Raw genomic sequence first — 15339 nt, forward strand, 5'->3', positions numbered from 1 at the left:
ATTTCCAGAGTTAAATAGGCCTTACTTAATATATCAATAAATACTATATTGAAATTTATATTTTGTTGGGGAAAGTTACCTCAAATATATTTTAGCTAAGCAGTTGTGATCTACCCTAAATGAAAGAAAAGAATACCACAAAAGTTTTTTTTTTAAAGCACATACTCAGCTAGGTACCAGAGGTACACATCTATAATCCCAAATACTCAGGAGAGAGATCAGGAGGGTTGCAGTTCAAGTCCAACCCAGTGTGAGACCCCGATCTCACCAGAAAAAAACTGGGCAGGGTAGCACATACCTGTCATCCCAGCTACATGGGAAGTTTAAGTAGGAGGACCATGGACCAGGTTGGCCCAGGCAAAAATGTGAGAACCTATCTCATAAATAAATAAAGCAAAAAGGGCTGGGTATGTGGTTCAAGTAGCAGAGCACCTGCATGGAAAGTGCAAGTCCCTGAGTTCAAATCCTAGTACTGCCAAAAAATAAAAATAAATGAGTAAAAGCAAATGTTTGGGCATGTTGCTAGTTACCACATAACAAGAATTAGATGTGAAAATAGTGATTCCGAGAAGAAAAGTACTTGCACAGATAAAAGATAAAATATAGTTCATAACTGCTATATAAGGTTGAGTTTAGAAAGAACCTATCAAATTCTCTCTAGGAATAATAAGGTTACTTTAGGGGATTTTTGGTGTAGTTGCTGGGAATCTAACCCAGGGTCTTACACATATTAGACATGTGGTACACCACTGAGTCACACCCCAAGCCCCAACGCTTCTTTAGGAATAAGTGAAATAGGTAAGACTTAAAACACAATATAGCAAACATTTTAGGGTTTATAATGTACTTCAACTGCTCTCACAGCAAATACTTGCTCATTTGTCCAAAAGTAATGGTCCTGTTTATCAGAGCATCAAAGAGAACTTAAAAGCTTTCATTGTCTATAATTCAACTGAATTCTAGTTTGAGCTTTGATAGCTTCTGGAGATGCTGGCATAGCCTTCTGCTCTTTTCATGAGTATATAATTAAATGCTACTAAAACTGAAAGAGAAAGATTTCCCCAGAAACTTAGAAGACAATAATCCAAAATCGCTTTTCCACTTGCTCCCATGAATTCAATGCCAATCAGTCTTTTTTTACTTTTAATGTGATCTATGGTACAATGAAGCAAGATTTTGGTTTTGCTTAAGTTGTTCAGCTTTTTGATACAAAGATGTTAGTGTCCCTATTTTGGAAATTTAAAATGGAGTTAGCCCAAAATGTGTATTACTCTGAGTAGTGATTACAATCAGTGAGTGCTAAGGAAACAGTTCACAATCTAATAGAAAAGGATAGCCAGGTGCTTAGAATGGAAAAATACATACAGTCTGAACTCAGTTACTAATAGCCTATTTTCTCTGTATAATATATTTTACATGTTTTTTTCTGGTTAAAAAAGAAAATCAATGTTTTTATAATATTAATCACATTTGTTTTATTTCAAAACAAGGGAGAAGAAATAAAGACAAATTAATAGAAACCTATTATTCTTACTAATTTTAAATATTGATTTACACATAAATGCAGGGCAGGCACAGTAATCCTAGCATCACAGCTAGATTACTAGCATAAGGCTGAGGCAGGAGCATTGTGAGTTTGAGGCTAGCCTGGGCTACATAGTAAGATCCTATCTCAAAAAAACAAAACACAACAGCAAAGAAAATCAAGTGTATACACTTAAAAACGTGTATGACACATATACTTAGACAGCTACACAATCTCTGGCATTAGCAAAACACAGCTCTAGTCTACAGAGAAGCAATCCGTGGGAAGCCAGTACTTCCCCATGGCTCTAGAAGCATGGTGGGGGGAGTGCTCTAAACATTAGTACGTAAACCTCATCTATGTTTCACTTTTCACTTATAAACTGTTAGTAAGTAAAGTACTAAAAGGAAATGGAAATACCTCTGAAGTAAAATATGAAAATCAAAATATTGATCCAAATACTTTTATTTCCTAATTTTTGTACCTGAAATTCTTAAGAATATACATTTATAATGTCAGGCTATAAGTCATAGCTACTGATTAACTTTCAAACTTTAGAGGGAAACTTCAAAAATGTATCACTTTGAAATGGAATATGCTACCAATGTGTTTTTATGGTTTTGCTTTTTGTTTTACAATTTCCAAAGAAATAACAAATTAAGCCATTTTTTAAAACAATACTGGTGTTCTAGAAGCAAAAGAGAGAACATTTCATTTTATGTATATGCATAAATCAGCTTAGGAACATTTATGGGTAAAAGTTCTAAGCATTATATACCAAATGTGACATGCAATTCCCTAAAGTTATGTATGATTTCATGGTAAAATATATGTAAAAATCTGAAAGTATTAAAAATACATACAATAACATAGACTCAGAAGTAAAGTACTATAAATATTTCTTGCCTATCTATAATCAACCAAAGCTTAAGGATTAACATATATGGAGTCATTCTGATTTTTTTTCCCACAAACAACTTTTGTTTTTAAATGTTATCAATCCTAAAAATATGTTTGTGCTGCTCTCCACTGGCAGTGAGGCAGAACTGCATTTCACAGATGACAATACTTCAGAGCACAATTCATTTATTCCCTATTTTAAAATCTTTTCTCTTAATAATAATCTTTAATATAATTTCATTCTGTTTTAAAGAAACTAAAAAAAAAGTTTAGCCACAATTTGACAATGAAGGGCTTTGGGTCTTGGTGTTTGGATTTTTTGAAGTGAAATATAATCCTTAAACTAAAACACTAAATTAAGCTTTGGTATTCACTAAATGATAAGCAAAACTCAAACAAAAGGAATATACATTAATTTCCTCCATTAAGTATGCTAACATCAAATATAATTTTTACTCAAAGAACAGCACAGTTTCACTTTTCATTTAAGACACAAACTTAAGCACCAAACAATTTATACAGTAGAAAGATTAAAGGTAAGTGAGTATTCACTGAGAATTCGTGGAAGCCAAAGAATGGATCATCATACAGACATCTGAATACTCCTCAAATTAAGGGATACTATAAAACTCCTTTGTGTAAGTCATTTAAAAAAGAAATCCTAAGTGCTACTGCAAATCTGTGGTCACTTTCTTTTGTTTCCCTGCTCATGAATGATTCTATAGCCTGCAAAAATAAGATGGTAAGATGCCTTAGAGAATTTTTTTTTTGATTTGGGATAGGGTGGTTTTGTTTCTAAGTAGGCATCATCAAATTAATAAAATAGATTTCCTAAAGAAGTTCTCTGAAAAGTAAACTTTGAATATCAAATTCAGAATCTCTTAAGCTCTCACCTGAAAAATTTAGTATTTAATAAACTTCTATGTGCTACAGAATTTCAAATATGTTATAATCAGTGCTTATAACTCAAACATTAAATATCACTAAAACATTAAATATTCCCTCTTTAAATAAGGATCGTGAGGTGGCTAAGGAACTCGCCTAAGCAGCAGAGCCAGGGTTTAAATGTGTTAGTCAATCTCCAAACCCAACACATTTCTATAGTCCCTGATTCTTATTTTCATTAAGTGATGAACATAATACTAAAGCTTTAAGACTACTGAGAACTGCAGGCTGCGGCAACTGCCTTTCCAATGTTTCAGGAATGCATACTACCTCTGGAAAAACTAAAACTGAGCCAGGCACGGTGGCTCAGGCCTGTAATCCCAGCTACTCAGGAGGCAAACACTGAGAGGACAGTAGTTCAAGTTAAGGAGACATCATCTCAACCAACGAAAAGCTGGGCAGGGTAGCATCCACTACCAAAACATGAAACATAATCCAAAAATAACTGAAGCAAAAAGGGCTAGGGGTGGAAGAGCACCTGCTTAGCAAGTGCAAGGCCCTGAGTTCAAACTCTGGTACCACAAAAAAAAATGGAGTATTTATCAAAAAAAAGAATTCTGACCATCACTCTTAGCACCATTATTCTGAGGGACGTGCTTATTCTGAAAACCTGGTGGTAAATAAAGTCCCTAGCTGAACAACCTCCTCAGATGCCCTATGGGTCTTCATTCTGTCAAGGAAATAAAGGGACAGCAAGTAATAGTAAGAAGGACCTCAGAAACAGTGTTAACAGGGAAGGCTGAGGCAATGTAAAACCAACCTACTTCAGAAATTCAGCCATGAATTCAGCTATAAAATGTTAAATATAAAAAAAAGTATCTGAGTTAATTTCCTAATCTACAGACCATTCAAACATTCAATTCACCCTTTCTTTCAATTGTTTCAAAAATCATGACAATTCTATATCATAGACACATACCAGCAAGAGGTGGCTTATGTGAGTGAAGAAGGCAGGGCACGCTGACAATTAACTTGTGATCTGGAATAGGGAGCACTTTTACATCTGTGTTCCTAATTAAAACACAACAAGACAGCAAACTATATTTTAAAAAGACAATTTTTACTCATATGCCACAGTTACATTGATTTTTTTTCCCCCTTCAAATAGCATCCAATTTTAAAACAAATTTAAGGACAGACTCAATGAAGGAAATCAAACAGTTTAAGAACTGAGAAATTTCCCAGAATTTTGTTTTCCACAATAGTGAAAATTATACACTAGATATAACAAAAGGTAAAATAAAATTTCTAAAGTTCACTAAATACATACTTTTCTGTTCTGAGCCATTTTCACATTTTCAAAAATGTAAAAATTAAGGAAAATTGATCATTGTGTTAATAATTTTTAAAAGCCTAAAAATTAAGCCATTTATATTATTTTGAAAAATTGCCTTTTTTACCTTAATGGTAAAGGAGTTTTTTCCCGAACTCTCCCCAGTATAAGACCTTCATAAGGCTTTTTGTGTGGAGAATCTAATGGGAACACAAACTCTCCTGAACTGGTGATCTGATAGGAAAGAGCCAACAAAAAGTTATTTTTCCCCCATCACACTATACAGCTTCCACCAAAAAAAGGGAAAGAGAAATTATTAAATCTCCAGACTAGTGTTATCTAATAAAAATATAATGCAAGCCAACAAATGTGAGCCACATATGGAATTTTAAATTTTCTAGAAGTAACATTATTAAAAACTAAAAAAGAATGCAATAAAATTAATTTTAACATATTTAACTTAATCTAGCATATCTAAAATATAATTTTAATATGTGATCAATTTGAAAAGTTACTGAGATGTTAACTTTCTTTCTTTCTTATGAAGTCTTTAAAGTCTGATGCACACTTCACATTAGCAGCACATCTCCACCTGGAGTAGCCACAGTTCAAGTGCTAAAGGGCCACTTGTGGTAGTGGCTACCATACTGGACAGTAGCTATAAATGATTTTTTAGTTATTTATATAGTATAGATATTTTATATATAACTTTGTTAACATCTTACACATCAAAACCTCTACTTTTCATTAAAGTTTATCCTTGAAAACCAGGTCATCATTAATTCATTTATTAATCACTCAAATAACACTGATTATCAGCCATTTTTCTTCAGACAGCCTTTATATTCAATGCAGATTACTCTGTTATAATAGTATGTATAATTAGTTATTGTTTCATTTAATACACTGTATTTTTTGTTTTAAACTCTGATCTTATCATACCATCTCTTAGAACTAATTACTACTACAGATGAACTGTCTTGAGTTTTTACATATTAACATTTTACTGGGCTTGATTTCAGAAGGCAACCTCTTCCTGACTTTGGTCCTAGTCTCTGATAATAAAAGAAACATCAGGCCAGGTGCCAGTGGCTCACACCTGTAATCCTAGCTACTCAGGAGGCAGAGATCGGGAGATAACGGTTTGAAGCCAGCCCAGGGAAATAGTTCCCTAGACTCTATCTTGAAAAAACCTATCACAAAAAAAGGGCTGGTGGAGTTTCTTAAGTGGTAGAGCACCTGCTAGCAAATGTGAGTCCCTGAGTTCAAACCCCAGTACAAGAAAGAGAGGAAGAAAGGGACCCAGGGAGGAAGGGAGGAAGGGAGGGAGGGAGGGAGGAATTATCAGAGCTTGGAATGTAGCTCAGTAGTAGAGTATTTGCTTGGCATGTGGGCTCCTGGGTTCCATCTCAGCAGCACACACACAAAGGAAGAACTGTCATAACGGGAAGAATAGAACAGGTGTTCTGTCATGTCTGTTCTATTCCCATCATGTTTCTATATCAAATCAACCAAGACTAAGACCAAAGCATGTCATAAAAGCAAAGATACAAATGTAAATATTTGGTTTGCCAAATCCCATAGGTACAAATAAACAATGTGCACTTGAAGGCATATTTTATTCAGTAGAATACAAAACTTAAAAGGGCATATAAAATACAATTCTACTGTATCTAAAATAAACATTCTAGCTATATAAATATTAAACATTGGTTTTTGCTTGTGTTTGGTTTTGGGGGGCTCACGCTTGCTAGGCAGGCACTCTACCACTTGTGCTACTCTGCCAGCTCTATAAGTATTACACATTGTAACTTGACTTATCTTTTCAAAGTTGGAAGGAATCTTATGGAAATCATCTGAACAGTGAATGTATCTTTAAAAGAATGTCCAATAAACTCTGAACCGAACCCTCATTTTTGTATTTTGTTTCATTTTCTTGCAGCATATAGAGAGAGATTAAAGATCAGTCAACCAGCCCAAGAGTTGGAATCATTTCTTTCAAAAATAGGTTACAAGCATATAAAGCACTGAAGACTAAGCTAGTTTAAAAGCCTGGTGCTGTGATGCACATCTTTAATCTCAGCTTCTAGAGAGGCTGACACAGGAGGATCTCTCAGGTGTGAGGCCAGCCTGGACTACGAAAGTGAGATCCCATTTCTAAAAAAAGATTTAGGAGTTAAAAAATTCTTGGTTCCCACATCTTCCTGCCCGCTCTATAATGACTTTGCTATTCTCTGCCCTCATCCACAGAATCATGACAGAGACAGTGACACAAAGAGTGACTGAAATTGTCGCTATGCAAAGGAAAGACAAGGAATAGTAAGACTTATTTTTTATGCAATGGCAAGATTCCCAAGCCTCTTCCTTGTTGTTGTTGTTGTTGATATCTAGAGATAACCGAGCCTTTTAAAATTTCATTCCATTATTTTCTTGACTGATCTCCTAGTCAGAAAGCAGTTTGGATCCCTACTACAAAAAGAAGAAACAGATAAAAGCCTTGAGAATAAGAAGACAAAAGTGTTTAGCCAGAAATCAAAAGTTATCACTAGACCTGTTAAAGGAGAACAGCAGCAGGTTAAGCATTAGAAAGTAGATGCTGTTTGTACATGTCCCTACGTCACACTATATTAAGAAATAAGCTAACTTCTCAACTCACTTTCACCCAATGCCATTCAGCAAGTGTCTCCACAGACCAAAAAGGATAAAGCTCTTCCTTCACAAAACGCAGGTGCTTCTGTCTGTTGGTCACCCAAGTAACAACAAGACAGTTTGGGGCAGCCAGTTTAGGGATAGGTATTTGCTTTATTTGTAGTGGTGATAAATAACTGTACCTAAAAGTAAACAGAAGAAAATATTAAAATTCACAAGAAAGAAAAATAAGCAGGGAAAATGCCTGTGTAACAGTGACCCCACAAATACAAAGATCCTAGATCCAATTATTTCTGTAGCTAAATACGAAGCCACAGTGACACCTGGTGGACACATTCTCACATGCATGCACCAAAAACAACATTTTTCTTTTTTACTAGTTTAAATTTGGCAAGCTAGAGTCTTTAATCATGTCTAAACTTTAGTAACTTTCCTATTTATGTTTTTCTCAATTCAAAATTAAGCAAATACTGTTTAGATCCCATCTCTGTGTATTACATAGGAGCCCCATCATAGTCAGTCTTGAAACTAGTGTCTCAACCCATCAAACCCTCCAGACACAACCTGCACAAAGTAAGTGCCATGAGGTAGGTAATGCTGAAGCCAATTTATTTCAATAAACCTTTGTGTCCCCCTGTAATTCTCAAACCTTGCACAAAAAGCTGACCCTTTGGGTCATCTACCATCTCACCCAACCTCACCTTCTTCCCACTACATTTTCAATCCGCACTCTATTATTCTGCTTCTTTCATCCTTCCCTATCAGTTTCACTGGGCTCTCTGCAGCCCTCATGCTTTCATTTCTTTTTTTAAAATTCTAGTCTTGTGCCTTCTGGCCATGAATAATATGAAGACAAGTTTGAGTTGCTTAATGCTATGTGCTCTAAAATACCAAATCAGATAAATATGGCCCTTCTCCAACACACAAGTATTCGTAGTTCCCCATTGCCGCTTCTAGACTTTATCTTACTTACCCACCTGTGCATGAAATCCCCCTCTCTGAGAGGTTTCTTGCTAAACCCTTTACACCTTCACTTTCCAAATTCAAGGAGGTCTTAAGCTCTGAGATCCATCTACCTCTACAATAAAACTTTCCATTATCCTGGGAAATTTCAAAGCACAATTTCAATACAATGTTCACACTTCAACTATTATTCACCTAAACAAACAAGTGCAATTACTCCACTTCAATAATCAATTCTAATGCCATAACCTATGCTTTGGCATCACTCATGCTTGTTTCATCTCAGAAGCCATGAACTTTAGTGTCTGGCTGTAGCTTCCTGTGTCTCACTCATTTTTGACCTTATCAAAGCATCCAGTACCCATCCCTCCATGTTACTGAATTTATCAGTTCCTTCCTAATCAAAATTACTCGTTCCTCATAGACTGCCAACCACTTCCTTACCTTCTCACCAACACCCTTGACTCCCACTTCCCCTTTACCCTTCAGTCTCACATCCCTGCAAACACCCAATCTAAAATTCATCCCACAATTTTCTTTTTTCTATTTCTAGGGATCAAGCCCAGGTCCTTGTGCATGCAAAGCACAGATTCTAACACTGAGTTATACCCCAAGCCAATACCATATTTTTTACTATTTTTTATTAGCGTATATTAACAGTACAAGTGGTTTCACTGTGGTAATTCCATAGATGTGTACAATGTACTTTGAACAAGTTCTTCTCTATTGTATTTCCTAGCCCCCTCCTACCTCCCCACCCAACACCACAATTTAATTCAATGTCTTCATATAGAGAAAATAAGGTTAAAATGCAGAATAAAAGAATTAGACCATTAAAAGTTTTTTGGTAAATCCATTCTCAGGCTCTCATCAATTCTTTTATTTATCCTAGGTCAAGTAATATAAAATCCTCACCACCTTCAAGTCCCTTGACTAAACTGACCCTTGGCAGATGAAGTTAACACAAACATCAGTAAAAATACCAAGGCCTTTCAACTACTCAACCATCTCTTCTTTACACACATTTATCTATGTCTTTTTTTTTTCTTTTCAATACTGTGGTTTGAACTCATGGCCTATACTTTGAGCTACTCCATCGGCCCCTTTTTTGTGTTGGGTATTTTAGAGACAGGGTCTCACTATTTGTCTGAGCTGGCTTTGAACCATAATCCTCCTAATCTCAGCCTCTTGAGTAGCTAGCATTATAGAAGTGAGCACTGGCGCCTGGCTTATTTATTTCTACACATTTCCTCTTAAAGGAAATGACATGACTTTAACTATTAAGGCTTCTCTCTCCAACTATATTTTCCTATTCCTACTTTGTAGTATTTTGTAATGTCAATTATTCCCTTCTTTCTGCATTTTCAACCTCTCAAGTAATTCACCATCAACCTATAAATATGTTTATATTATGCTAGTGGAAAAGAAGATGGCAGAGTGGCTCAACTGGTAGAGTGCTGCCTAGCAATCATGAAGTCCTGAGTTCAAACCCCAATACCACCAAAAAAGAAACAAAGAAGAGGGAAGAGGATAGAATGAGGAGGAAGAAAAGGAAACAGGAAAAGAAGGGGCAGAAGAGGGAAGAATAGAGAAAACAAGAAAAATCCTTCAATTTGGTCTCCATCCATCTATAATTAGGTTAAGAATTGGTACGCATTTATGTCTTTCCATTTTCTTTATTTTAGTCCTCAGTCAACTCCAATGTGGCTTCTACCACTCTACCTGCTCAGCAAAAGGTAAATGGCCACTTAAGGGCCAAATGAAATGCAAGGAACACTGGAATGTAGCTCTAATGTAAGTCTGACCTCAACAATGATTGCTAAGGACTGGCAGAATGGCTCCAGCAGTAGAGCCATGAGTTCAAACCCTAATGCCACCAATTAAAAAAAAAAACACAATTGCTTTTGTTAAATAAACAAATAAATGAATAAAAGAATTTAAATCTCAACCAAGTCTCCTTCCACCTAGCACTAGGATTTCCCACAAGCAAAGTGATGATTTTAAAAGGTTAATTTTTCCAGACATGATGGCTTACACCTATCTCAACACTTGGGAGGCTAGAACAGGAGAAGCACAAGTTCAAGGCTGAACAGGGCTACATAGCAAGACACTATCTCAAAAATAAATAAATAATTATAAAACTAAAAAACCAATTTTGTCAGGGTATGAAGAATGTCAGATCAAAAATCTGAAGTGAGTTCTGAAACAGTGGCTCAGCCTATAATCTCACTTACTCAGGAGGTGGAGAATGAGGGAATCACAATTCCAAGCCAACCCAGGCAAAAGTAAGTGAGACCTCCTAATTCAAATAAGCCAGGCATGGTGGTACAGATCTATAATCCCAGCTATCCTGGTGACACAGGTAGAAGGATCATGGTCCCAGGCTGCCACCGGCAAAAGTGTTAAGACCCTATCTGAAAAAGTAACAAAAGGAAAAAGGGATGGGGATGTGGCTCAAGTTGTAGAGCACACCTGCCTAGCAAATGCAAGAATCTGAGTTCAAACCATTCTACCACCACCACCAAAAAAAAAAAAAAAAAAAACCTGAAATGACATGGTTTCAATAATTGCAGATTTCTTGATTACCTTAACTTTAGTTATTTAGCTAGGTTGGTTAGGAGGAAGAAGGAAACATTCTATTCCCTCCTCTAGCTCTAAGCTCAAGAAATCACTGAGAAATTCCAAAATATATATCTGTATGTATTACACTGGAAAGTATGCAATGTCACTTACTCTTCAAAAGACACAATTTCATAACCTTGTTTCGGGCAAAGCTTTCTTAAACATAACACCAAAAGCATGACAACAAAATAAGAAACAGATAAACTGGAGTACATCAAAATTAAAAACTTCAAGTTCAAGGCAGGCCTAGAATACATAACGAAATCCTGCCTCAAAAAAAAAAAATTTAAGGTGGGCACTGGTGGTTCACACCTGTAACCCTGGCTGCTCGGGAGGCTGAGACGAGGAGGACTTAGTTTGAGGCCAGCCTGGGCAAATAGTTCTCGAGTCTCCATCTCTAAGATAACCAGTGCAGGAAACAACCAGCCAAGAGTACTGGTGTGGAACATTGGCTGAAAAGGCCAGGAGGGTGCCAGGGCTGCCTTGCCCCTTCCTGGGTTTCTGGACGGTGCCCAGATAAGTCTCCGTTTACCTTAGGACAGAAGTAGGGTGGGAGAGGCTCACCGACCAGTGACTTTCTAAGAACTCCCAACATGATGGGAGGAGGGGACAGGTCCCTTGCCATCCTTAGCTCTTCCCTTGGGGTAAGGAATTTGCAAGGGGGAAAAGAGCCAGCCTCAGGAATGAGCTGCTCTTGGCCCACCCCTTGGGGCAGCAGAGCCAGTGAGAACTTGGTTTCTTCAGTGGGAGAATTTTATCGTGTTTCTTTGTTCAGTTCAGAGATATTACTAGATGCAGTTTGATCAGCTACAATTAAAAGTTGACTTTTTTTTCCAATAAACAAATAAAATAACCAGTGCAGAATGGACTGGAGGTGTAGTTTAGTGGTAGAGCATCTGCTTTGTAAGCATGAAGTCCTGAGTTCAAACTGTGCCCCCCAAAAAAGTAGTAATAATTTAAAAACTTGCCGGGCATGGTGGTACACATTTGTACTCCCAGTTACTAAACAGATAGAGGGAGGAGGATCACAAGTTTGAGATGAGCCCAGGAAAAGTTACTGAGATCCTACCTCAAAACCAAAATGAACAGCCAGGTGTTCCCAGCAATGCTGGAGACAAAGATAGGAAGATCGGGTCCAAGATCAGCCCTGGACCAAGACACGAGACACTATCTGAAAAGTAACTAAAGCAAAGAAAGGACTGGGGATGTGGCTCAAGTGACAGAGCACCTGCCTAATAAGCACAAGGACCTGAGTTCAAATCCCAGGGCTGCCAAAAAAATAAAATAAAGTAACAACAAAAGGGTTCAGAGCATAGCTCAAGTGGTAGAGCGCTTACTTAGCAAACAAGAGGCCCTTGATTCAATCCCCAGTCCCACAAAAGATAATAACTTAATAAACAAATAAAACCTGATGCTTCAATGAACACTCTAAAGAAAGGAAAAAGATCTCCTGGAAAATATTTACATATCATATGTCTGATATATATCTTTATATAAATATATATATATATATACATAAATATATCCAAAATATATAAAGAACTCTTACAAATCAGCAATCTTTAAAACCCAATTTTAAATGTGCAAAGATTTCAACAGACAATTTTCTACAGAAGAAATACAAATACCCAATAAGGACATGAAAAGATGCTCAACATTGTTAATTATCATAAAAATGCAAATTAAAACCATGAGATGGCATTTCACAGTCACTAAGATGGCTATAATTTTTTAAATGGAAAATAACAACTGTTGGTGAAGATGTGGAAAAATTAGAACACTCATTGCTAGTAGGAATGTAAAATGGTAAAGCCACTATGGAAAACTGTTTGGCAGTTCCAAAACAAATTTAAACATGGAATTATCATAGAGCACAGAAATTCTACTCCTAAAAAAAAAAAAATGCAACTCCACAAAAGGGCTGGTGGATTGCTTCAAGTAGTGAAATGCTTGCCAGAGTTAGAGAATCTACAAACTCTGAAGGCACGGTCATCGGTCCTCAAGACTGACCTCGGAGACATGCCAACTAAACAATTCATGATCTATGATTTTATTTTGATAGAAAAGGCATTTTGAAACAACTAGTACAATATGATTGAGGTCCACAGAAAATAGTAATGTATCCATAACAGTACTGTGTCAATGTTAATTACCTATTTTGATAATAGTATTATGATTATATAAGACAATATTTATTTTGAGGAAATACACACAACATGTAACAGTGACTTTCTCTTACCAAATTCTCAAATGGTACAGAAAAAACTTTATATATGTATATGTATATATATATATTCATGTATATGTACCTATCCGTATCTACACACACACAAACACACAGGCAGACACATGAACTTTTGGTATGGTTCTTGCAACTTTAAAGAAAAATATTTCTGGCATAGTTTATAAACAAAAAGCATAGCTGAAGATAAATGGTGAGAGGAAGAAATTACAGATGAAGTTTAAATCAAAGTAGGAATTGTTTTGTCTAGAAAACTGAAGAATGATAGGAAATGTAACTGAAATCATTCATCATATCCAGAGGAGAAAACTTCTTAAAATTTTAAATGTACTCTTAAAAGAAAACATGATATTAGTAACTAATTTAACTTATCATCCTAAGAGATGGCATAAATTAAAAATGTGTCAAAAATTAAAAACATAAACCAAAAAAAGAATAGCAAGTTATTAAGGAAGACTAGAAATATTTTGGCATATAATTCTAAATTCTAGAATTTGATATCAAAGAAGCCAAAATGTTGCCCTTTGGTATTATGGAAACAGCTATGAAATGGTTCAGGCAGTACCTTAGCAATTAATAAATATATGATAATCTTGCACATATAGCTCCAGTTCAAGAGAATTATCTAGTTAAAGAAATGAATTTTTAAAACCATTCCAAGCACTTCAGTAGTTTCAGATAACCTATCCCATACTGTTTACAATATATTAAACAAGAAAAAAAATATAATATATTAAATGAGAATGTACAAAGGACTATATGTTTTAGAAAATATATCTAACAGATAATTCATTTCCACTTACCTATTACTTCTTTTAACTGATTTATTCTGCCATGGTGGGTCGATCACAATTACATCAAATGTTTTCCTACCTGAAATCAAAGACACACTTTAAAAAAAAACCTCTGAATGTGATCACTTTAAAAACTAAACATGACCAGTACCACCAAGAAAAAAGAAGCAGAAGGAGGAGAAGGAGAAAAACAAATTTTAAAAAACTAAACACGAGGATTGGGAGTGTAGTTCAATGGCAGAGCACATACTTAGCATGTACAAGACCCTGGGTTCCAGCACCCCAAAAAATAAAAACAATAAAAATACAACTAAACATGTTCTACAAAAGTACTTTCTCATACAAGAAGCTGAGGCAGGAGGAGCACAAGTTCAAGGACAGCCTGGGCTACATAGTGAGACCCTGCCTCAAAAAAGAAAAGAGAGAAGAAAAAGAAAAAATTAAAGTACTTTTAGTGACAAAAAGTAAAGTGCTTTTTACATACACAAATATAAACGGGATGCAACAAAAAGATTTATGTCACTTATTCAAACATACTAATTTTTGGACCCCTGAGATTGTAACATAATTCAACTTACTACTGTATTTGTGGAGACTACCGACAGATGACTAAAGCTCACTGGGCAGGACACTAGAAATTGTAAATTCTCTATAAATCTTGGTGGCCTCATCAATATAGTCCTTTCAAACCTAGATGATACTTTTATCTTTCTTCAATTTTTTATTTTAAAATTTCAGTTTTATAACTGAAAGACTAATCACAATAAAACTTCCCCCTATTATCTTCTAATGTCCTTTTGTCTGGTTCAGAACCAAAATCAGGATCACACATTATATTTAGTTACCATATCTATAACCTCTCCTCCAATCTGGGGAAGTTCTCAGTTGTTCTTTGTCTAGTATGACCTTGACAGTAAAAGCCTACTGGCCAGTTATTTTATAAAATATCTCTCAATTTGGGTTTGGTATTCCCTCATAATTAAATTTAGGAGAATGTCACCAAATTAATGTCTGCCATACCCTACCAGAGAAATAGGTGGGTAGAATGTCAAAATGTCTCACTATTGGTGATATTACCTTACATCACCCCGTAAAGTATGGTCTGCCAGGTCTCTCCAGTTTTTCTCGGGCAATTAGCAAGTATCATTTGCAGAAATACTTGAAAACCACAAAAACATCCTGTTTTGATATCCAATTATTACAGTGTTTGTCAAGTGGAAATTTTCTACTTCCATCATTCCATCCACATTAATTAACTGGAAGATTTTACTGTAAAAGCTAGTCCTTCTTCCACTTTTATAAACAGAGGTTTTTTTTAAAATAAATGTACAATCTCATAAGTAAATAAGACTATAGATTAAAATAAGCAGGCGACCCTTTTTAAAATATTAGAATAACAAAGATCAAAAAGACTTGGAAAAATATT

General features: G+C 35.6%; 1 protein-coding gene across 5 annotated transcripts in view; it reads right to left on the minus strand.

Annotated features, from left to right (window-relative positions):
- Nucleotides 1-15339, minus strand: part of Mettl4 (methyltransferase 4, N6-adenosine) — a 39896-nt gene that overhangs the window by 1800 nt on the left and 22757 nt on the right. For 4 of the 5 annotated variants that reach the window (XM_074070215.1, XM_074070214.1, XM_074070216.1 and 1 more), the window contains exons 5-8: nucleotides 13923-13992; nucleotides 7300-7474; nucleotides 4771-4877; nucleotides 4290-4381 (exon numbers count right to left, since the gene is read on the minus strand). In XM_074070215.1, the coding sequence (XP_073926316.1) occupies nucleotides 4290-4381; nucleotides 4771-4877; nucleotides 7300-7474; nucleotides 13923-13992 (444 nt within the window). The remainder of the gene's footprint in view (nucleotides 1-4289; nucleotides 4382-4770; nucleotides 4878-7299; nucleotides 7475-13922; nucleotides 13993-15339) is intronic. The other variant, XM_074070218.1, reaches the window with a different exon arrangement.

The sequence above is a fragment of the Castor canadensis genome, chromosome 4, assembly GCF_047511655.1.
Source record: "Castor canadensis chromosome 4, mCasCan1.hap1v2, whole genome shotgun sequence".
Classification (NCBI taxonomy): domain Eukaryota; kingdom Metazoa; phylum Chordata; class Mammalia; order Rodentia; family Castoridae; genus Castor; species Castor canadensis.